Raw genomic sequence first — 24,117 nt, forward strand, 5'->3', positions numbered from 1 at the left:
TAGCCCTACTATCCTGACATTACCATCTTCTTGTGAATTAATTCTTGTGAATTAAAACCCTTGTGTGGCATATGCCCACATCGCTGCATCTGCTAAAGTCGGGAATTCCGTGATAGCCCTAAATACAGCAATAAGAACCAACTCAGAGAGTCAAAGTGTAGGCAAAGGAAAATATAAAAGATGGTTTAAGTTCTTCAAAATTGATAATGGAGCCCAAACAGGTTCATTTTTGTTGACAACCCTTCTGACATATTTATGTACTCCATTATTGTATTCTTTCTACTCAACACAAGATATTCTGTAGATTGAATGCCACTCTTGTTTGGTCTGTGACTCCGTATCATGAATTAGCTTTTATTTGGTTATTCGTAGAACAGCAAAATAAAAGTATTGTTTTTCTGAATCATGGACACTGATCCACAGTTGGCCCGATTCCTTCAACAGCTCCAGTCAGAAACGCAAAGACAGAAGTTCACCGAGCAGGTACCGTCAATCACTAATGGGAAAGTATTTAATCTTAGACTACGACTGGCATCAGCTGAGTTTCCTTGAAATTCATTTTTGATTAACGGAAACTAAGGAATAGGGTTTCAATATGTTGTTTTCTAAACTTTATAGAACTCAGTGAATTCCTTTTGATTTTTTTTTAGTTGTTGAGGATTTTTAGGTGCACACGTTGACAGGCCGATGCTGGGACGTATGTTTTGCAGACTATCGCCCACCAAGCAAGCTTGATGGAAAAACTACCACATGTCTTCAAGTACTCAAGGCATTTTTAGTTGTAGTATATGTAGTCGATGTATGTCTTTTCCAAGAACTGTGTCAACCGAATGATCGACGCGAGTAACTTCATGGTGGAACACCTACAGAAGTTGGAAGGTGGGAAAGGGACGATTTGAGCTCTTGAATACCGATATTGAGCAAAATGCCTTCGTTACCTCTAGAGAACATGTCTAAATGCATTAGAAGATACTTTATTCACCATTTTTGTTGGTTACATGTTTGCAGTTTGTAGGTTGTTGATAAAATTGTTCTATATATTGAAGCGTCGTGAAGAAAGGATAGATACCTTCTATATTTAGCGAAACTTTCATGATAATGTGCTACACTCTTCTCTTCTTTTTCTACTACTGATGATATTTTGGATGAACCTGTTTTGTAAATATGGGCTCATTACCTTAACGCAACCAGGTATTTTCGTACACAGCTTTTGGAAACGTGGAAGTAGCTGTTTCTTGACCTCACCTCAAGGAGACGTAAATTTCTACTTTTTTGTCTATCAATACATATAGAGCCTTTGAAAATTGAAATGGAATCTTAAGACTGATGTCAGCCTGTGCAGTTTGTTGGTATACTAAGAGGAAGATGATTTTCTTTTGGGTATTGTCACTCATCACCGAGTTTAGCCTCGGCTTCAACGTCAAATATATTCAGTATAGCTTGAGTGCGATTATTTATTGATGAAAATGCATTAAGTTGGTTCCTACTCAAGTTAGAACCGAACTGAAATTTCGCGCTACAACTCTAACAACTTGGTTTTCCATCCTAGTTGTTATTGTCGGGCTAAAATGACTGGAGATCGCTGTAGTTGCATTAGCGGAAGCCCGTGGTGCGGAAGGGTGCAGAGGTTAGGATTGACATTCATTGCAACAGTTCGATGCGTTGGTTCCACCTCGACCCTGACTGCATCGGTTCGAGTGCAGTTGCTTACACAACTCCACTGTTCTTCGTTTTCACCCTAATATATGCATGCGTGTGCACGTTATGGAATTGTCTGAACATCTGCATCTCTTTTTTAGCCCCACTCTAGACGTCTCCTATCCAAGTAGTTGGTAGCTCTGCGATGGCGACCAAGCTTCGTGGAAGCAGACTCGAAGCAGAAGTTGACCGGGCGAGGGCAGACGGTGCGCATTTGCACTGATATGTTGTGTTTTCGATGTTGTTTTTCCATACCTTAATTTCTCATGGCATCTTAAGGTAATTGGAGACGCTTAGCAGAACTGCTGCAAGCAATGAAGTCAAAGCACTCTGGAATGGATGATATGGTGGAACTAGTTGAGGCGGAATTGGAACTTGAGACGTTCCTTGAGCAGCAAGGAGGTCGCCATTACGGGATACATTCGATTTGCTTAATTTCTATCTTTTACATTCATGTTCAGTCTTTTTTTCCTTTTGATAGCTCTTGTTTTAGAAGTTTTACGACCGCGATATGAATACGCGAATGGATTACGTGAAGCGGAGATGCTTCTGAAGGATACGATTGATCGACGTAGCGGTGGAACCATATTAGAAGCACATTTGTTACTAGCAAAGCTCCACTATGCTTCAGCGTCATATTCTGAGGTTTGGGATGGTTTATCTCCTCACATTTTTTTTTCAATACAAATGGTTGAACATACTGCCAGTTTTTTTCATCATGAAACGGGTAAGACCAACTATTATACCGGTGCCTAAAATACCTCATATGACTTGTTTTTCCTAAGAATTAATGATTTCGTATCAATAACATACTAGGACGGAAATAAAACCAATGGTGACTTCTTTTTCCAGCATTATTTGTTTAATTTGTTGACGCAGACTAGGTGCAATGGCACCTCTTTGAAAGAGCTAACCGTTTTCTTTTTTAGGCACTGAAGGGCATCGAACTAGCTTTCTGTTTTTTCAGGCGTTGAAAGACATCGAAAATTCTGGAATGGAACTTGCAAACACGCAGTTTCGAACGCTGCGAGCATTACGACTAGTTGCCGAGGTTTATGCCATCAAAGGTTCATTACAGCTTTTATTAGATACCTGTATCACCTTAACCGACTTTATGCAGGTGTAGAGATTTATTCGCTAAATAAACGTTATAAATGGTTGCTCCTAGTATCGATAGGAAATATTCAAAGAGGTTCACATACAGAGTAAAATAGGATTACGTTGTTTGGATCATAGTAACTGACTTCTGATAGGCATAAAGAAAGTTAGGACGTCTAATTAGAAATAAAGGACTAAGCACATTTCAAGTTCATAAAATTTTTCAAGGGTTCTGTTTGGAAGCAATGGAAAGCAACGATAAGGGCATGGACAAATTGAGGTCACTGTTCTGTTACGAAAAAGCGGCCGAATTGGCGATTCTCTACGTAGGAGAAATTGAGAAAAACATTGTTGGCGGCGCGGGAAAAGGTATTTGTTCGTTCTTTTTCCTTTCGGCAATGCAACAAATCTGTTTCAGGCAATGTAACTGCATCAACACCTAGTCCTACACAGAGATCGGATAAACTTGGTTAGTTTCCTTGTTTGTCGCTGCATGAAAACTAGGGTAATTTGAGTTTTACAGGAGATATACTTGAGTGTTGCTTGGAGCGGGTAGCAGCATTACGAGTTAGAGACTCTGCCATCGAGAGGAAGAGCAACGTGGAAGGAATTGAGTGGTTCGTCGTTGATAGTCCCATTTCCCAGAAAGTGGATCCAAAAATTTGGATTTCTCCTAAGCTTTAGCAAAAAGTAGTTAAGGTATCGTCGTATAATAACCTGCCTTGGTGACAAGTCCACCGGGGAACGTTTACACCAGAAGATGTCACAGCAATTCGCTGAACTTCTACTGAGAGCAGTACCAGCTGACAGCCGAGGAGGGGCCATAAGTCAAGCTGTCAGCATGAAAAGCCAAAATTTGAGGTATGCACTGAATATATAAACCATGTTTTTTTAAGAGTTACCTTCCACACTTTTTTTAAACGTTGGTCAAAGAGCAGCAACTCTTCAGTCGAGCTTCTTGCAGAAATCAAAACGTTATCTATTCAATTAATTCAATCTTTTGAAATAAGTCAATAGTCGCTATAGGTTCCCGCACCATCGCTTTCCCCTGCGTAAGTTTCTTCTTGTATGAAGACATCCTTTTTGTATTTTCTTTTTTGAATTTTATTGCATCATTGAGACAATGCTTGTGTTTTTGTAGATCTTTGAGTGAGGATAGATGGGTTCTTGCTTAATTCTTCAACTCATAATACAAAACATCTGCAGATTTATTTTGAAAAGCTTTTTCTGCTCCCTCATCTTTGTATACATAGGTTCTGCAGTGTGCTTTGCAAAGTTTATTGTTCAGTTATGTATCCCAACTGAATTCATTAATTACTTCCTCCATATTCGATAGACCCATTCATCTAATTTTTCACTTTTTTTCAGTTTCTATATGGGTTCGCATAAAGGATATTTCTCACCAGCGTCAAGAACGGAAGAAGTAATTTTGTTGTTGCTGATCAGTGAGGTAATTTTCCCAAATTTTTATCACGTTTTCTCCCTTCTGATATCTGTTTACTTTCATCCAAACCACAAAAAAATTTCACTGTGAGGAAAATTCTGACAATTTCTGCAATTTTTAGATTTGAAAATTTACGTTAAATATGTGGTGTAAGCAGCTTCGAACAGATCATGCGATCAACAAAACAAGAGTCTGTACTTTGAGAGATAATCCTCATTCATTTTGGTCTGATACATTGCATTATATGCAAATACCTGTGCCTTCCTTAGCTTCCAGAATTTGTACAGGATCTATATTCAGCATCCTAATGGATATTTATACATTACAGTATCTGGTTGTACCTTGTTTAATACCATACATTTGAATGTGATGCAAACGCATAATTTTCCATAATTGAAGTGAGATTATTGAACGGGTAGCGGTCAAATGCTTTCTCGTCTGTAAAATGGATTGTCATCTTATGTTTATTTCGCCAGTCATAAATTCACCATACAATTAGACTCCGGAATCGCAGATATTCATTAAGTTGCTTGGAATGGAGCGGCCTTATGATATCTGGATAGCTCCGGATCTAGGCTATTCCACAATAGTTGGACTCTGGAAGGAAAGGTTTCACCATATAGTTGTTGAGGACGGTCATTATGTAGCCGCAAAAATCCAAAAGATAGCGTCTCTATTATGTTCTGTGGAAAGTTGGTTAATAGTGTAATTTTAGATTGTTCTCGTTTATTTTGGTCCCCAGTATCGTTCCTGTAAGCGATCACATTCGGCCATTATTTGCTTCAGTCATCGCACTGCTCAAATAGAACCAGTGAAAAATCCATACATAGTTATGTTATTTGTGCTGGACTATGGAGATACGAAGCGAATCATATAGCTGCGCTTTTTCATCTAAATCATCTCATGCGATGAAAAATAACGCGTTGAATGTGAAGATGTAGCGATTTTAATAGTACTGTATTTTTGATCATTCAACTCATTACTCCTTGAAGATACCCTTCGACATTAACATTAAGCTCCTTTCACTGATCTTTTCTCTTAAAGATTTCTTACGAAATTTGTAATTCAGCCTGCATTATTGTTACCTTCCGGCCTATACTCAAAATTCTGCTCTTTTTTAATGCTTCTTCCAACCTAAAGTACTGCGCAAGTACAAGTTATCGTAAGCGTCGGAGTGCCTTTTTGCTGCGTCCCCCTCCTCACTTCAATCGGTCTACCACTAACTAGTTTGCTGTCTTATTCCTCTGCATATATGCATGCGCGCAGCGATTATGGTAAACCTAATCCGTATTATAAAGTGTTGTTTTGTATTCCTCGTTTTCACGATTTTTTTGGGCCTCTTCCAACTGTCCTTTAGAGTATAGAGTTGAAAGTAGTTTTTTTTCAGGTTTTATCCACTAGAGAGGTAGTCTTGAACAGAAGTGCAGATTTGTCCGTGTCTCGACATCAATCGATTCGAAGCGCAAAATCGGTCTACAACCTGCTTACGCTGGTAAATACTTATTACGGCATAGAGAAGATACATATTAAGCTAACAGTCACAGGAAAATGTACAGTTAACTTTCGAATGGAACACATCTAAAACAAGTTGAAGTTTCTCTTAGAAACATAAACAGATGTGTGCTGCTTTACAACTGTTTTTTTACTCTCATCAAATGTATTGTGAGCAGACTATTTCGTGTGATATGAATAAGAAAAAACAGTTTAGGTTTTTTTTTTGAAACAGTCTGTGAGCAACACTGAAAGGTTTTTACATAATTTGAGAGCAACTTATAGAATTAAAGTATGCGGAATAATCTATTTCGTAGATCTGGATTGGTTAACCACACGCTTGTGCTTAACTTGCTTAATTTTGTCCAATTTGACTTGGAAATTTCACTCAACTTTGCGTAAAGAGACGTATAATTAATAAATGTATTGTTTTTGGAAGTTGACTGGTGTTAAATTAACGAGTTCATTTGCACTGTAAGGTAGTGTTGTGCAGTACGAGATGCTATGTGCGCATACACAGGGTGTAATGCATGCTGGATAATACGGCAATCTACGAGTGAAATAGTAGGAAGCGAGACCAGTGGAGCCGTAAGCTGTTTATCTGCCTCCTTTTGCTTCTATTTACATCACCCCTTGTGGACATATATGTGTTTTGAAATGCTAAATGATAGGGCCTATGAAACCATGGTTTGGACAATGAAAGATATTTAGTTTCCTTTGGAATATTTTGTTTAGAAGATGATTTGTCTTTTATTTTGCTGTGAGCTTTTTTTCCTGATGGTTGCAGGTTTTATCAACATTACGGCAGTACCACTTACTTTCAACGGTTTATGAAAGAGCCATGAAGTTTGTGAATCACGATGAATATCTCTGGTGTGTTTTCCTCTAATTTCCTTCAAATGTTGTTTTTGGTCTTTGTTTATGTGTGTGGTGTTGTGCTTTTTATTGCTCTATGTCGAGTTTCCTGTTCATTTCACAGTTCCTCTTAGGAATTTATTGTCGTCTAAAGTTTCACCGAAGAAGAGATCCTATATCTTGAAAAAAAAAAAACATAACATGATATAAAAATACTGCCATGCTATTTATCCTCTTTTTGCAGCTCTTACCTTGTCTTCGCTGCCGCTCATAAATCACTTGAAACATTCATTTTTAGGCAGCAGTTTGCCTTGTCACTAGTATGTCGGGGTAAATGGCTGAGAGCAACCCGTGTTCTGGAGCAGTGCATAGCTGCTGGAGGCAAAGATGGAGATCCACTGAATCATGGAGCAGAGTCAGAAGCCGGCTCCTCAAATACTGCTATGCACCATATGCAAGCTGCTGTTCTGCATATGGAACATCTGAGCCAAAATGATGCTGGTAGTCATAATCTTTGTCCTACGAATCTTTGAAATCAGTCAGTCACAAAGAACGATTTTTTGCGCAGAATTTCTTTCTCCAAGCATCTATTGAAGAAAAGGTTGTCCATATTATATCAGCACTTCGAATTATCTTGAGCTCCACGCTTTAAGAAAAGCTGTCACTGTTTACTTATCGTTGACCGCTAATTTTCTAGCTATTAGTCACGCCATGGCAGCTGTTGCTTTGTGCTCGGATGGTCCATCAAGTTATCTGAAAGGAAGAGCTCAACTTCTGTGTGCAATAGCTCACGGGTGGGAAGTTCTTTTTACTCCTCTTTGATGTTGGATCGATGAAATCTGTGTTCTTAATACATTTTGCAAACGAAGCATATGATAAATCGACTCTTTTTCATTATCGTGACATTTTTAGACGGCGCGCGCAATGTGAGCCATGCTTTGATAATCGCCGACGGCTGTTAGCAAAAGCATTAACGATGTTTGAGAACTGTGTTCATACTGATCCACACGATTACTTGGCCCACTACTACTGCGCTTTGTATCATGCTATAGGTGCGTTTACACTGTAATTTCGTTCCATTCATATTCAGATCCCGCAGATTCATTATCAAGGAGTAAATTTTCTTTGCTAATAGTCTGTGACAGGACACTAGATCCCTCTCGCTCTGATAGTGGCGCTAAAAACAGAGATCCTTTTCTAATTCTGAACTATGTATGAATCTGACTTATGTTTCTAAATTAGCTCCAGGATCTGCTGGTATATCCAGTGGTTTTAGTGAGAATAGATAAGATGTAAATGATAAGAAAACTGAAATACTTTTCAATATTTCTAAGGATTAGTTTTGCTGCATTAAATTTATTGGTTCTGCATTCAGTACGAGATCTCGAAGCAGCCAGAGAAAGATGTGCTAGATCACTTGAACTCAACCCTGAACAGCCTGCAGCCATTATGCTTTTAGCTCTCATCTTTACAGCTGAGGCGGATCTAAAGGTATTTTCCCTCTGATCACTGCAAAGTGCTTTTTATTTACGGTTCCGACACATTTTGTTTGCACAGGGAGCACTCGAGCTAGTCGTTAACGCGTTGAAGGACTATCCAAATCATTATGGTTTATTAGTGCTACGACTGCATATAGAGACAAAATTTGGTAGGAAACAATATTGTGCAGAGTCTTCGTACTGGTTTCCTAAGTATTAAGCTTGGCGTTGCAGGCAGAATCGATGAATCGCTTGATACTTGTTCCCATTTGCTAGATTTTTGGAGAAAAAAAGATTGCTGCATTGAAGACGATCGAGTGCAATTGTCTCTGAGCGCAGTAGATGGTCAGAATATGCTTCGGGATACGTCTAGCGTCAAAGCAGGTACATTTTTTTGACAGTTATGAACTGTAGGAATAAGTTTTTGCCATTTCATACATCACAATTTTATTCATTCCATTTGGTCTCATTTGAAAGCGGACTGGGATAGAAAGTTCCAGGGCACTCAGGAAACAATTCTCGCCGTTCACGTTTTCTTTAAGAAAGTGCTCTACTTTTACAGCTACTCCATCAGTTGGGCGAGAACTTTCCTCTTCTACTCCAATCTTTGCAAATCCTCTAGGAATTGGGATCGCGACGCCGATTCTTAATCCAAACATTGGTACTAGCCAATCGGGGCTGGATTTAGCAGTTTCGGGTGAGTAGTCATTGAATACTGGGCAAGTACAGTGGTCCAATCTTAAAATTACGTGCCTACAGCTGCTGATAGTGGAATACCAGCTTCTGACGCTGGCGGTCAGTCAGCATCGAGTGAAAGTGGTGGAGCAGCCGGAATCGCTTCAAATACACTATGGACTCGATTCAGAGCCCAGGTTCTGTTTCAACGAGCTTAAAATACTTTTTTTTAAATATATTAGCAGACATCATGCACCACACATAATATACCCATTTTAAAGCCACTTGAACTATTAATGTGTTGTTACAATTCAGTAATATGACAAAGTAGTTCCTGGAAAGTTAGTTGATTCCAGAAACCACACATCTTTGAGTCTTTGCTCCAACTACAGTTTCTGTTGTGGGAGGCAATGGAAAGATATTGTATGAGGAATTCGAAAAACAGGTGTTGCCTTCAAAAAATCAAAAGACATAATGGAAAATAAAATCAATCTAAACAGCGAAAACAAATTGTTGGAAAACACAGATAAATATCGACGATCGAAAATATTCTAAAAGGATGTTCTTTGCGTTCTCTCACTTCTCTTACCTTTCACCCATGTGCCTTCGCATGCCAGCTGATTGATAGAGAGATTTTTATCATACTAATTCTATGAGAAGCATTTCATGCATGTCATTTCGGCGAGATTTGGTCTATACACGTTCTTTTTACTAAATTTAATAGAGCATTTGAATAGTTAGAACTGTTCTTTACCTTTTCAAGTGCTTAACATACTGACGTCGATTCGCTTTGTCGAATCAGGTAGTATTGGTGTTTTATGAGTGTTTTATGAGTTGTACTGTTTTATGAGTTCTAAATTTGTAGTTGAAACTAAGTTATCTGAATCCGGACATACCTTGACTTTTATTTATTCAGGCGAATATGTGGATGGCGTTAGCCGAGCTCTTTCTAGCAGAAGGCCGATTAAATGACGTTGGATCGTGTGTAGAACAGGCAGTAGTGTTATTTCCACAGGCTCATCAAGCGCTTTATCTGAAAGTAATGAATTATCTGGATACCCTTCAAAGGTACGGAAAGAAATCCTCGAGGTTTTCCAGGGACGACTATTTGCTGCTAGGGCCGAGAGGGCTACAGATGAGGCTACTGCAGCAAAATTTCGAGCGGAAGCTAATGTAAGTGATAAGAGCTAACAAGAAGCTAATTATCATGTGATAATATCTCATAGCATGAAGTTACGCTCTTTCGAACCCTAATCTTCTGGAAGATCTTTATGTGCTAGTTTTTCCTTCTAATTATAATTATGTGCTTCATTAAAGTTCTGACTAATGACCATCCTGTATCGGTTTAGGCATCCCTATTGTCTGCATTGGCGCTCTGTCCTTCGCATACCTCAAGTTTGTTTCATCTGGCGGAACTTTATACTTCAGAGGGAAATATTGCAATGGCTGAGCAAATGTACAAGTAAGTAGTTTGACCTTTTGATTTTGGAGTGCGACCGCTAGAGTGGCATGCGTATGTCGAACAACGTAAAATAGCTGGTTCCGGGAACTCAAAGTTGACTTTTATCCGAGTACCGAAACAAAGCACCTCGAATACTTAGTAGGCACGAGAGAGTTGGACCTGAGATCTGGTATTTTGTCATTTTAGGATTTTTAATGCCCATACTTCAATCTTTTTTATGTAAAAGCTGTGGAAGAAGTAAGCTCGAAGTTAAGTTGGGAGCTTTGAGTATAGTTGGGAGCTTTGAGTACTTTCTCTGCCCTTATTCGTGCTATAGAGGTGATGTAGTTCAGTTTCTTATGATACAAGAAATCATCAAATTTATATAAATTACTTCCGGAAAGCTGTTGAATAATTAAATATTGATTTCAATTAGGTTTTAGATCTCAAAGCCAGCTTCGGCCACTCAAACTTAAGCATGGTAAATTAGTTAATTCTTAGGTGCCTTCTGTTAAAGTCAGTGCTCAGTTTCGTGTTCTTTTCCACCAGTACACCTAGGGGCTTGGGAGTGGTTTTCAAGAATAACAGGAAAACACCGTAGAAATTCAGTAAACAGAAACATCACGAGCACCCTAGGCTCAACTTCCCCATCGAATCAACTTTTTACATTCGTATGATTTACGAACTGAAACCGCATAAACTGGACTCTAGGTGAAATTTCCCGTCAAAACAAATCTAGCTCAATACGAGTAGCAAACTCTACTTGGCAAGACTTCGTTTCTTCGATGTCACTGTTGTGAGGAGCTGCCTCGTTGGATAGGCTAAGGCCTAGGAAAGGCTGAGTTATGTATTTAAGGTTGTTGTGATTTTTCGTCGTGATACTATGTATATGTACGCTACAGAAAACTATCTACCGCAAACGAGAACCCAGCCGATAATTTCTCCAAACCCTGCTTCTAAGGCGCCTATCTTTGTTGTGCATTGCGAGTTTGCTAAAGCCAGTGTGGTCTGAGAAAACCAACATAATCTACTTTTGAAATGTTGAATTTCATCGTAACTAGTTCACTGTTTAATATTTTTTGACAACAAACGATAGTTTTTTTAGAAGTTCTCCAGAAATTCCCGAATTCCGTTTTCTGCACTTAAAAGTGCATTTTTGGACTTGTATAAAATGGTATTGATGAGAAAAATCCTATTGTCCGCATCCACTATTTCGCTAACAACAGCCCGATCAGAAATTCTTAATTACCTCTTATTTCTGCTGCAGTATCTCTTGAACAATTACGTATAAACCTATCGGATTTTTACCGACGTACTGAATGCGAGTGCAGAGTTGAAAGAGCACCACCACGTCGGACCGACACAAACTGTGTATTCGTCTTAAACAGACACTCGACAATGGGAGGCAGACGGTTATCTCGTTTTTTTTTTCTACTGGAACTCATATCTTCGCCTTTTTCAGAGAACTCGTCCGCGTTGACCCACTGTGCTGTCAATGGTGGCAGGAACTGGGTTCCTGTTTGATGCGTCGAGGTAATATTGCAAGAGCAATGGAGAGCTTTGCCGCTGCTTCCCAACTGGATCGTTCCACGCCGCTATTAGCGTTCTCGTCTATACCACTGGTGTTCCCGTCTTCATTCTAGGATAATCCACTTCTGTACGTCTGAGTACAGCTTACCAGTCACGTTATGTTGTTCTTGTCGGGTTTCTCAGCAGTCCCTCTCTAAGCTCATAAAGTGTAAGTTAGTTACAACTAACGTAATTCGAGAAAATCGCGGATTTTTGTTCTAGTCCAAGCGGTTTGGTGTTTTCTCTTATGTACACGTGCTTGTATGTATGGTACATGTGATGTTTATAATTTGAGAAAACAGTAATTTGAGTGAAAAATTAAATATATCGAAGATATTGGTGTGTTCGAACGTGTAATTTGTCTTTTTTCTCTTTTTTTACAAGGTCTCCAGAGACTTCTGCGGGCGTTCCATCAACTGCTCGTGTGAAATTCCGAACTTAGGCTTCGAAAAAATGGATAAGTGCTTTAAAAGCGTTAATAAGCCATATGATTACTGATTAATTTTAATCAAGTTCCGTTGTTCAGAGTAAGTTGCAACGGGAAGGTCCTATAAATTACGTTGGTTAACCTTGTTTGGAAACGTTTAAAAGTGAGATCAAGTAGCAGTGTTGTTGATTCCGTTTTGTTCTGATCTGCCGTGGTAGCTTGAAGGTCTTTATGGCTGTGGACAGCTTCGCAACTACCAAACGCAACACAAAAAACTAAAGTTTGGCTTCTTAGGAGTTTTTTTCCTGAAATATTGAAGTAAATAGGTAGTGTTGTTTACAAGGTCAAAGCGACATGAAACCCGGTACAGCTAGCGGCTGGCCCCAAAGAGGCGCGGTGGACCGTAGCGGTTAGGATCGAGTGAAGACCCTTACTAACACCATCCATCGATGCAGCTCGTGATGGTCGCACGTCGAATTCAACCGCCATCCCACCACGCCGCTTTGTGCGCATTCGCTTACGCAAATACACCGTGCTTCATGCCGTTTTGACCTGACTTTAAATGTTTGATACTCTGTTTACAATGCATTGAGTGATTGACTCGATCTTGGATGATTGATTCAATTTGAAAGATGTACTCTCCCAAACAGTACATTTTTTAAGTTGAATTCAATTTTATAGTTCAGTGAATTCTCTCTCTGTTTTAAGGAACCTGGTCAGATCTATAGCACCCGAAATCCAACCCCTACATGTCCTCCATTCATCTGCAAAAATATTTAACCTCGGTCATATTGCATCCAGGATTGTTTCAAGTTATGCTCGTTGCAGTATGGTGTTTGTATCAAGCGAACGGTTCATTTTGAGGTGGACATTCAGACGAATTCTACAGTTGAAATGTTCGGTATTTTCTGAAAGATAGCTAGTGTTCACGTGGAAATTACGAGAAATAGAATAAGGTTGAGAAACTAAAAATGGTATGAAATAAAGGAAAAGATAGTTGCTTCCAGAAAATGTGCCGTAACAGGCATTTCAGAGGAAAATGTAGCTGAGAGCGAGACACCCAGTGGCGCCATTATTTCTGGACGCTCAATCATACTTTTATCTCTTAGTGACTTTAGCTTGCATGTCATAGATCCTCTAAGACTAATGTTTAGGCCTTAGGGTCCCGAATGATTTGGTCATTCACCTCCAGAAATAACGGCGCCACTGAATGCGCGATAGGACCTTCGCCCCAATTCCGTTCCTAGGCTAGAACTTAGTCGTTATCTGCTTCAGACATAGGCCTGCGATCGAACACAACCCTCTACGCCATAGTGCACCATGAACCAAGTTATTTGGCTGTATCGAATTTTACATGATCGACAAAGTGAAACTCACAAAGACTTTGAGAAAACTCCCAGTCCGGACTACGCTACAGGAAGTGGAAAAGTGGAAAATGAATTCGATTCAGTAGTTCGATTACTCAGTTACGTTGCATCCAATGAGCATGCCATTGGGTCAATCGATCGACAAGCAATCCATGAGGCACGTCACGTCGCACTGTCCTACTACTGTTGACAAACTCGGACAGACAAATCGATAAGAGAGTAGCAACTTTTCGGTGGAGCGCGTTCTTCGTCAGTCTATGAAATAAGGGATTATTGTATGCTGAACTGTTGGTTCATACATTCAGAGATCCATCTACTAGTTATTTCTACGTGCACTCACATAATAACTGACTAATGGACACTTCGTTGCGTGAAATCCAAATTAAATGTTTTGGTGATGGTCTATTGATTTTGATCGATTTGGTATTTGTCAACCATCGTTCCCCTACGATCTCACTGCTTAGTCGTTCCTTCTCGGGAAAATATCACTAATGTCGTTGCTAGTGAATGGAGTGAAATCCCCAATGCGAGTGGCTATTCCGCTGTTTTCGTTAATAAGTTGTGAAGTGGACGTATCATTCATACCGCTCGTATCACTTACTGCCTGTCTTTCCTCACATTTTAACAAAATACCCTACCTGTCTTGAAACGTGTACTTCTATTCCTTCTTAAATTTTTAACTCCAATTTTTTCTTCCTACAATACATCGGTCACGGATGCTCTGCCATTAGGCACGCATAGTAATATGACGTCGATGGATGGGGTCATTCATTGCATCAAACAGTTTGATCATCAATTATGATCCAAATTCTTGAATTTTATTGTTTTATACTGTTAATTACTACAGTTGTATACACAAAGATGAATATCTTCCCACTAAGACTACTTCTCACATTTGCTCCAACTTCCAATGAAATGATATTTCTGTGTTTTAACAGGATCCTAGGTTAAATAAGTACTTTATCGAATTAATTTTGTAATTAAAACATGGCAAAATGTGCCCCATCGCTATCAGCTGGACTCCGTCACGCCGCTGTCCCCGAAGAAGTGTATCTCGATTGTGTGGCCAGGACTTTCCTGAAATGTTTTTATTCACATGTTTTCTATTAATGCTCTCTTTTATTTAGGGTATAAGTTCTCTCCCTTCAGGACGGAAGATTTGATGTTTACGCCGTCTTCGCAATAGGCGTTGTAGTGACATATAACGTCTTTCATATTTCACCTCGAACCATTTCTGAATTGTGAATGTTCTTTCTTGCCTCGGTTATCCATTCAGTTTCAGGAGCATTTTCTGAGATTTAATGATTTGTGATGGGACATATGAGCGATTCATAGTTGTTTATGGGCGTAGTTTGTTAATCGGACAGTTCTGCTGATAGCCAATACACTGAATTATAATCGTCACTGCACTCTCTTACTGTTCGTTGGACATGGCGGACGATCTTAATGGGATCACTGCTGCATCTGTGAATGCTGTTGTGAGCAATACTTCAACTGAAACACAGAGTGAGTCCAGTTTAGTTTTTCTTATCGATCTCTCAAGCTATTCATAGTGTTCACGTTTTTGTTGGGTCAATGACCGTCCTCTACATTGATAACTAAACTCAGAATGAGACTGAACGAAGTTTATTTAGTTTAGTTTATAGGTTTTATAGGTTTTTATAGGTTTATTTGGTTTTTTTTTTTTTTGAGTTGTTTTTTTTTGGGAGTCTCATCTTCCATTTTCCAATTTTTGAAATCTTTGGAATCAGAGTCTGCAGTGCTTGAGCAACTATAGAGCTAGTTTTTTTTTAGCTTCAGTAACGTTTTGTAAATTTAGTAATAGTTGGTGTGAATTGAACTGAGGTCAAACCTGCTCATTTTCTCTTCTTTTATCAAGATGTCTTCGATAAGGACCTACCTTCTGAGGGATGCTCCCCGGCACCTTCAAACTGTTCCTTCATCAGTGAACAAGAAGTCACAGAAGCCAGCTTCCTTCATCGTCAGTCGCCGTAAGTTGTTCCTTTCCCAGGATTTTTTTTTTCGTTTTCTTTATTTTCTTAGTTGTTCTTAATTTTATACCTTCAACATATTTTGACACTTAGTTTCATATCTCTTTAGATTCCTTCCACTTAGTCAGGCATCGCCTGGTGCTTTTTCCTCACTTCCTCGCCCAGATTTTCTAAACAGTGAGTAGAAGAGCGTTGCCGCCCTCTACTTTCTTCTTATTCTTGTGTCAATTTCAGCCTCTATTGCCGATTCCGAAACTTCGTCGCGGTCATCCCTTGATGGTTCGTTCTTATCAAAGGAGTCTTCAGAATGCACGGAGAAGTTCCGGTATTTTTCACTCATCTTCTTCTTTATATTTTTTTAAAGTTTTCCGTGTATTTTGCGAGCCGAATGTTTGTGATTAGAGGATTTGAGGTGTTCCAGAGCTCGTAGGTCAATCCGAAAACTATCGTCGTCGTCAAGTGACTCAGATGGAAGTGAGCTAACCGTAGGAGGCGGTTCACTGGATGGAGACGAACCGATTTTGAGGAAGTTGAGCAAATCGAAAGTAAGCAGATATGCTATTGGTTTTTTTTTACCAAAACATGTCGTTTATTTAAAATAAACTTCAGTTTTACCTAAGAAGCGATATTTCTTGTAGAGCTCATACAGCATCTTCGGCGACTTTTGAAAAGAATTTTTTCACATCTCTCATTTCACCTTGCTTGTAAGCTAATTCCATGCTAAACAAGTAGATCGAAGTATCTATGACAAGGACTGGAATTTGTGAAGGTGTAGAAAATTGTGATCCTTCTGTTACAAAAAAAAATCATGTGGTGGCGACACTCGATTACTTAGTTTGAATGGGGGCTAAAGTTTCCTCTCCCCCCCCCCCCCGCTTTTTTTCCAGTAGTTTTTCTTGTGATTTCACTTCCATATCAAGAAAGGAGGTAAACAGGTTTTTTTTTGTGCCAAGAGGAAAGGTCGGGCTCTTGTATTTCTCGGGATCTCCATCCGTTAGGTAACAGTTTAAACTTCAGATCTGATCAAAGTAGACAAGGCAAACAATGCAGTTCAGCAATTTTTTTTTTTGAAGTTCTGAACTCTATCATATCGATAAATAGTTCAGCTACCTTATGAGAAACAAACTGTTTGTTTCAATGTAATATTCACTATTTGTCCTTTTATTTTCAACCGAATATACATAGGATTATTTTGAACAGAACAGTCTCAATTATCCACAAGGAAGATATTTGGAAATTCTACTCCTAATCTAAGGCAAGTATTTCACTTTTCAATTTGTAGCTGACGGACTCTAGTCTTCCCGTTGCTCGTCGACTAGACGCTCCAAGAGGTCGCATCGCTAATATACGCAGAGAGAGCGATTGCTCAATAAGTAATGAGGTAATGATGTTGATTTCTTTGCGCATGCTGTCAGAGTAAGAAATATTTCTTGATCCGACTCCCTTGTATAGGCATTTAATTTTGTTAAACATCACAAAAGTTTGTTTGTGATGCTGTTTATTAGTATAGGGTTGACAATCGCAGGATAATCTCAGGCACCTTTAGAATGTTTTCCAGTAAAATTCGGGGACGTGAGAAAAACAGATTGTATTGATGTGGCAGTGTTCTGGTAGATATTATCTTTTTCATCATTGACATCTGCTAATTTCTATGAGTTGGGAGTGTAAATGATAAGTTGAGCCTGAAATGAGTGCGTTATCCTCACAACTAAGAACACTCCTTTTTTTTCTTTGCAAGTTTCCTATGCAGCAGTCTGTAGTATATCTTGCACGTGCGTAATCCTATGGTTTCTTAGTTCTAATTTCCGTTTTAGAAAAAAATTGAATACGTCGCTTGTTTTTTTTTTAAATTCATTCTGGTTTTTGATCACTATTTGACTCGAATCTTTTTTTCGGGTCTATCGATTTTTTTTAATACAACTTTTACCAGTGTTTCTTCATTGACTGACGTTTTGACTTCATTGATCTAAACCAATACATGAATTCTCGAAAATATTGGGAAGATTATAATTAGGTGCACTGAAAATTGCTTTTTAACGTAAAATTTAGGTCGAACATGAACGTCTTGTGAAGACATCCCAACAGGTATCGTGTGGTTTCGACGATATCACACTGGAATCGTCGTCTTCCATGGTATGCAATTTCCCTTTACTATTTATGTTCATGAATTAAGAAATGGTTTTATGTGTAGATATTTAATTTGATGGTTTGATTTTTATGAGATGCGTCGACGTGCGCCATCGGTTTCGTCGGTAGGCGAGCCGATATCGATTGTGACAAACGTTTTTCTGCCGCATAGTTGTTCGCCGAGTCCGACCAGAGTGACAGACATGCACAAGGTAATGCAATATTAGTTTGAAGGGAAATAAATTGAGATTATCTTTTGTTTCGCTCACAAATGAGAGATCGTCTTTTAAAAAATTTTGAGAAAAGAAAGGAGCGTAAATGGTTCCATTAGTGGTTAGCTCTTTAAAAAAATATCAAACCTTTATACTAAGTTCCTAAGATACAAGCGCTGCCACAAAATCGGTTACCTCAACCATATTTTCGTTCCCGAGTCCAAGGAACTCGTGACAAATTTGTATGCATTTTATTTTGCACATTACTGCTGACTTCAAGTGGTCGAATAAAAAGTCACGAGTTGATAAGGTCATATATCATATGCCGCATACGAATTTATCTTACATCAGGCCCTTATCCCATTTGGTTGGTCAGATCTCCGGTCCCATTGTCGGCGTGTCGCATTACATCCTCGATGGCGGAGACCATGAAATTTCAGATGAGTAGATTCGTGCCGGTTTTCGAATCATTTGGCATTGTCGCACTAAATAATCTTATGCACTTATGCATTATAAAGTTGTATACTGTTGAGCTGAAAGCTGATTGAATATTGAGATTGAATATGCAATTGAGTAGGATGAAGATGTTTAAATGCAGCATACCAAGAAGTTGAGGGTGCTGCGATCATTCCGAGAAAAAGTAGAGTTGGGTTTGTAGATGACGAATTAGAGTGTGATTACGCTCCATTTCCTCTAATCGCACTGAAAAATGGCATGGAAAACGGCTTCGTTGTTCAAGTTGTGCTACACGACAACTTATAACGCGCCACCTTTTATACGCCCCGATTACCTCAATAGCCTACTCATTCGTTTTGCCAAAATGGGCTGCTGAGGGAACCTTGTTTTTTTTTTCGTCCGCTCCGCAACTGACGCAGCGCGTTACAAGGTGCCTGGTAGGAAAATTCGAACTCAGGAAACTATTCGGAGCCAAATATGTAATATATTATTGAGTTCGAATTTTTTCTAATGGTTGCAGAAGTTTCATATTACAGGAACATGGCTAACGATGCCACCCTTTTAATGGTTGCCTTTAAAGTGGGTGAATTCAAACAACTGCTTATAACACATACTGGTAGAAAAAAGCCCACAAATAACTTGATTAAGGTAGGATAAGCAACATGTTAGTGAGAATCAAAGTTCTTCGCTGAGATGGAAATATATGAACTCGAAAGAAATGCTAAGGAGACCGTACAGTGTTAACGTGTAGAGCTCAGTAGGACACATAGCTACCAGAGCACATTTATATTGGCCGGAACAATATTGCGATTCGGCCCGAAGGGAAGCATCAATTTTCCAACTTCCTACTTTTAACACTAATGTTCTCCTATATGAGTACTGTCATGGACAATAGTCTAAGACTATCACGAAACTTTTAAAAAATTCAAGAAAAAGTAGGCCAATCTTGATTGATGTTGATTTGTTTGCTCTCCTGCAATTGCTACATAAATTTTATCTAGGTGGACCTTTCTAATAGTTAGCATACGTCTAAAGACAGCAACTGTTTTTATGCAGCTATCGAACCCTTTCGTTTCACTACACACTTAGATTTAAAACAATTTGTCAACGGGTGCTACGTGCCTGTCTTTGGCTTTGCGCATGCATTTGACGTATTTGAATCGTACCACCACGTGCGACTTGTACTGAGAACTCCAATGTACGTGTACTCCTCGAAATACGGACATATAGAAGTTCAACAGAACATGAATCCACGTATTTCTAAACTCGTAGTGGTTATTTTCACATTTCTACGTGAATTCTAATTGATAAAAATTTACTGTTACTGTTACTCGCCTATCTGAATGTGAAAGCTGTGATTTTCACGCGATTGCTCTACAAACAATTTCAACAGTATGTAGAGAAGTGTACACAGCTTTGAAACTTTGAGGCCGCTACCGTATAATCATCTGTTAATAAAGAAAAGAGAAAAAAAGAGTTTATAGACAGAAATCTGATAAATTTATTTTGAGAAAAACGATAGGTAGAGTAAAAGCTATTTGGGATAAACGAAAGGAAAAAAAACTTTACTTCTATAAAGTCTAGATGCTCTGGAATTATTGACCTAAGCGTAACTTAGTGAAAACGTTTTGTTTTGCAAGCCATCGTGCGAAGTTTTTTCTAGCAGTGTTACTCCCCCTCAACTCATCAAATGGTTCGACCCAATATACCGTATTCTGCCACTCCAAGTCCAACGCAAAGTCCAACAAGGCAGCGATTGCTAAGGTATGGAGATTTTTTTCGGTAGATCCGATGAACATAGAATGTAAGGGATTCCTTCGATCAGCACTTTTTCGTATTTTCCTGAAATCAAAGGAAAAGAAAGTTCCGTCGTCTATTCCAGAAGTTTGTCGCCTATAACAACAAAGTCGGCGCTGAAAAGACGTTATACTGGCGGAGTTGATGAGGTTGAGTCGAAGCGAAGCTGTGGAGGTGGTGGCCTTGCCAATCCATTTGTGAGGAATTCTACTTCTCCGCTTGTGACAGACCGTACTTTTCCGTACCCGCCAGCGGTCTCACAGGAATTCGCCCAACCGAGCACGTATGTTTCGTTGTCTGTCTGGTATCATAAAATTACAGTCACAGTGTGGTCAAACGACAGCACAGTGCAATTGCACAGGTTATCGCGCTGAAGCAAGCGGTTTGTTCACACGGGTTTTGCGCGTGGTTCGCTTGGAGAGTTGCCAAGTACCGCCTGCAGATGTTGGGTGTCATTTTGGGCTTATTTCCTATCTTCTTTTTTCTTATTACATTCCTTTCATCTTTTATCTTTTCTTCAATGGTACTTTTGTTGGGTTTGGAGTATTTACTTTTGTTGTAGAGAACTCCACAGTATCTGTGTTCTTCCTATGTCATTGTAGTCCTCTTTTTTATGTTTTGCCGTCGAAACACGATATGGGGATCTCCGCAAAAAAAAGTTAAATGCGGCAAAAAAGGAGGAAGAACGGGGTTTGGCAAATTGCCAGCCATCTATGAGCGGTCAAAGGGCGGGTCGCTCCAGCGCGTCCGCTCTTACAATTGCGCCGTGCTTCAACTTGCTTTGACTTGACTGTATGATATAAACCAATGTTTTATCCTCTTGGCACGAATTTCCAAACACACACACACACGCACACACACATACACGCTTTAGATAGTTTTTTTAGTTACTCCTTACTAGCTCGACTGCTACATCGTACCAGCGAAATATCGAGACAGAGGGTGACAAAAATTTGCGCGAGAAAATTAGAACACTAATGTACCATCTACCTCATGCGTGAGTTAACCGCAGCGCTAAACGGGCGATTTTTGGGGGTGTGATGCAAAGCAAGGCAGCGAGAGAAAAACGTAGAACATTCCCTGACACAACGATCGAGTTTTGTCATTCGTAACATATAGAATTGGACGAAAATTCTCTTCTGGGGATATTCGATGGCGGTGATCACTATCACATAACGAATTTGATTGTTTTTTTTTTTGCATTTTCTTTGCAAATCGATTATTCAAGGTTTCTGGGATGGGACAGAAACTAGCTTTCATGATTCTTGAGAGTGGTGATTACGGATAACGCCGTATCGTGAACGATCCCCTTCGACAATTTTCAGTTCCACCGATTCTGCTCGGTTTTCGCTTTGCGAACAGTGGAAACCAGATATTGTTTTTCTACATATGGAAATCACTAATGTGATAATTCCTGTGGACGAAAACACTGACACTATTGATCTATTTATTTTTGTGCAATTTTTTCTAGGCTCCCGAGTCTTGCCAGCTGGGTTTTGGCATGCACTTTAACAATTTGCCTGAAAATATCGAACTTATCGACTTATTGACTTTTGTTCGGTGGAAGCGCCCAGTATTATGAGATGTATTATTATGACATATTTTATGAGTATTTCTCACTTTTGATTTTTTTTTGTAGTAAGTATTACTTCTGATATAGCTCGCAAGTATAACAGCACAGATGCAAAACACTTTCTATATGTCTAGAAAAAACTGGATCTTTGGAGGTGAAGTGATAATGGTGTGATGATTTGTTTTTCTTTGTCAGCTTAAAGAGTTGCTAACGTTGGACTAACAGATCACTTCACGGCTACTGAAAGTTCTGTTTTATTTATTGGTAGAAGAAGGGATCGCCCTTCCGCTGTCTTACGTAGGAGATATGACAGCTGTTAGCTATAAATACAAAGTATCTAATACTGGAGAAAACGAACATCGAAAATTTTCCCGCACGCTGTCATTAATGCTTTTCTAGGCCTGATGAAATCCTACCAACAGCGTTCTTGCTTGCGCTGAATGCTGTTATGTCAGCGATTTTAACAGTAGTACGCAGAGTTACAAATCGTTGCTGCTGGAATGACACAGTAAGCTCTGCAACCCCTTTCAAACACTGTATTTTATGAATAGAAGTGAGTGATTTACTGCTGTGTCATCATGTGAGAGCGATTAAAATCGGTGATCCCAGTTAATGGGTAATAAAACGTTGTCTAATTCAATAATTTCCCAGTATGGCTGGCCTTAGGATCTTCTGTCATGTGTGCTCAGTCGTGAAGAAGTGAAAGGACAACTTTCGATGATAATATTAGCGACATGATAAACTTTTAAACTTGAGAACCAAAAAACGTATCAAAATAACTAATCAGTTAACAATTCGTGAACCTCTTTCTGTGATTTGATTGGTGAATGTTTTGAAGAGTTCATTTTTTCCTCGTATTAATTGTTAGTATTTGCGCTAAAATAGATGCTATCAGTGCAGTAGCTAGCACTAGTCTTAGAACTAAGAACATTTTTATAACAGTCATCTGTCGCTAACGCTGGTCTGCATACGTTGTAAAAAAACAAAAATCTTTCTTTGTCTAGTGTATCTGTCAACTGGCATCCCTCTACTCTTTGTCGACGCGCGACCAACTTAGAAAACCTTTTGGAACGCCGCTCTAGTAACGATTCGGTCAATGACGAACAGAAGATCGTGGATGAAACGGATTCAAGTGAGACACAGGTACATAGCAGTCGTACTTAGATTATGATGATAGCAATGATTCTGTAATCGTGGAAAAAAATTTAGGCTGAAGAAATGTCGTCGGAAGAAGACGTCCGGCAGCACTCATCCACTGATGATCAGGATGAGATGCAAAAATGCACTTCTTGCAGTACGGAGTGTAGATGTGTTGGACAATCATCCAGTGAAGAAACAGAACCAGAGCGGGTCTATGGTTGCCCGTATGAGCCATTTCTGCGAGCAGATTGAGGGGCTGTTCACTTTCATATTTAAATTCGTGTAGAAACCTGTGTTTTACTTCTCTTTCTAAGGGATCGAGCGTTTTCAGGATCTTTTTTTCGTGAGATAATTCCGCCAGATAGCTTCTTACAAGGAATTCCCGTTGCGTGTGCTACACTTTCTTTGTTTTCTAGACATCCAATGGTTCGTGATGAAGAATTAGCCATTAGAGTCTGTTACGCTAAGCAAATCAAGCACAAGTGTTTCTTTTTTTGCTGTGCTCCCGAAAGTTCTCAGTAACAGCCTTTTGATTCATCAATGATTTTGCAAAATTCTGACCAGTGTGATACTTTGAGAAACATGATTTGTTAATATTTTCATACTTCAGTTCGCTTATTCGTTCTACATAGGAAGAATAATAACAATTTAGCTGTGAATTATTCAGTGTTTTTTTTTTCAAAATGCTGTATGCTGCAGCGCGTTTCTCTCTGTAAAATAATTGAAAGTCAACTTACTTTTTCCCCTAGGAAACGCAAGATCCAGATTTAAGCACAAGTTTTCCCTGTATTTTTTTCACAATTTTTCTTTTTTTCTCCTTTCACTCTTTCTTTCTTTCTTTTGATTTTAGTTCATTATTAACTATTACTTGCTTTTCTGTTCGGACATTACTTACACTGGTTTCTTGTGCCGCTACTGTTGCCTAGTCTATATTTGGATGGACGAAAGCCACCTTAGCAGTAGTGAAGAAATGTCTACTGCAGCAACCCGCTTCATATCGCGTATCGTTGTTGTAGTAATGGTGAAAATCTCGGTGACGTCTTGTAGAATTTCCGCCCTGAATTATTGCAATATGTCTTCAATATTAGCTTCTATGTTTATAATATGTATTGATTAGAGCTGAATCCATTCGGCTCAATGAATGTTAATTTAATAATCTAATCAGTTTGCCTAGTGTCTACTTACTGAGTACGGTAGCAATGGAAACTGACGTAATTGCCTTGATCTCAAGCTCTCCTTGGCCTTGTCTTCGTTACTATATGTTTACACCACTCCGTA

General features: G+C 39.1%; 3 protein-coding genes across 5 annotated transcripts; all 3 read left to right on the forward strand.

Moving 5' to 3' along the window:
* Window positions 1-405: 405 nt before the first annotated feature.
* RB195_008218 (uncharacterized protein) lies at window positions 406-1,810 on the forward strand (the record flags this gene model as incomplete). Of its 2 annotated transcripts, XM_064194623.1 has the most annotated exons (4): window positions 406-483; window positions 668-760; window positions 816-879; window positions 1,800-1,810. In XM_064194623.1, the coding sequence occupies 4 exons, from the start codon at window positions 406-408 to the stop codon at window positions 1,808-1,810; spliced, it is 246 nt and encodes an 81-aa protein (XP_064045768.1). The 2 variants fall into 2 exon arrangements, with proteins under 2 accessions (XP_064045768.1, XP_013293460.1); XM_013438006.1 differs by lacking the exon at window positions 1,800-1,810 and having other exon boundaries at window positions 816-899.
* A 33-nt stretch (window positions 1,811-1,843) lies between these two features.
* RB195_008219 (uncharacterized protein) lies at window positions 1,844-11,823 on the forward strand (the record flags this gene model as incomplete). Its single annotated transcript, XM_064194624.1, has 23 exons — window positions 1,844-1,904; window positions 1,978-2,100; window positions 2,192-2,343; window positions 2,666-2,765; window positions 3,025-3,165; window positions 3,215-3,265; window positions 3,320-3,413; window positions 3,496-3,657; window positions 4,165-4,246; window positions 5,628-5,732; window positions 6,519-6,604; window positions 6,885-7,087; window positions 7,284-7,380; window positions 7,499-7,638; window positions 7,962-8,077; window positions 8,144-8,234; window positions 8,299-8,448; window positions 8,627-8,761; window positions 8,824-8,936; window positions 9,656-9,778; window positions 9,838-9,912; window positions 10,089-10,201; window positions 11,643-11,823. 23 exons carry the CDS (start codon window positions 1,844-1,846, stop codon window positions 11,821-11,823), a joined length of 2,694 nt encoding a protein of 897 aa, XP_064045769.1.
* A 3,150-nt stretch (window positions 11,824-14,973) lies between these two features.
* RB195_008220 (uncharacterized protein) lies at window positions 14,974-23,091 on the forward strand (the record flags this gene model as incomplete). Of its 2 annotated transcripts, XM_064194626.1 has the most annotated exons (12): window positions 14,974-15,049; window positions 15,423-15,534; window positions 15,644-15,711; window positions 15,769-15,859; window positions 15,956-16,079; window positions 16,817-16,915; window positions 17,584-17,667; window positions 17,757-17,873; window positions 19,993-20,093; window positions 20,212-20,409; window positions 22,704-22,842; window positions 22,909-23,091. In XM_064194626.1, the coding sequence occupies 12 exons, from the start codon at window positions 14,974-14,976 to the stop codon at window positions 23,089-23,091; spliced, it is 1,392 nt and encodes a 463-aa protein (XP_064045770.1). The 2 variants fall into 2 exon arrangements, with proteins under 2 accessions (XP_064045770.1, XP_064045771.1); XM_064194625.1 differs by lacking the exon at window positions 17,757-17,873.
* Window positions 23,092-24,117: the final 1,026 nt, after the last annotated feature.

This window comes from Necator americanus, chromosome III (assembly GCF_031761385.1).
Source record: "Necator americanus strain Aroian chromosome III, whole genome shotgun sequence".
In the NCBI taxonomy this organism is placed as follows: Eukaryota; Metazoa; Nematoda; class Chromadorea; order Rhabditida; family Ancylostomatidae; genus Necator; species Necator americanus.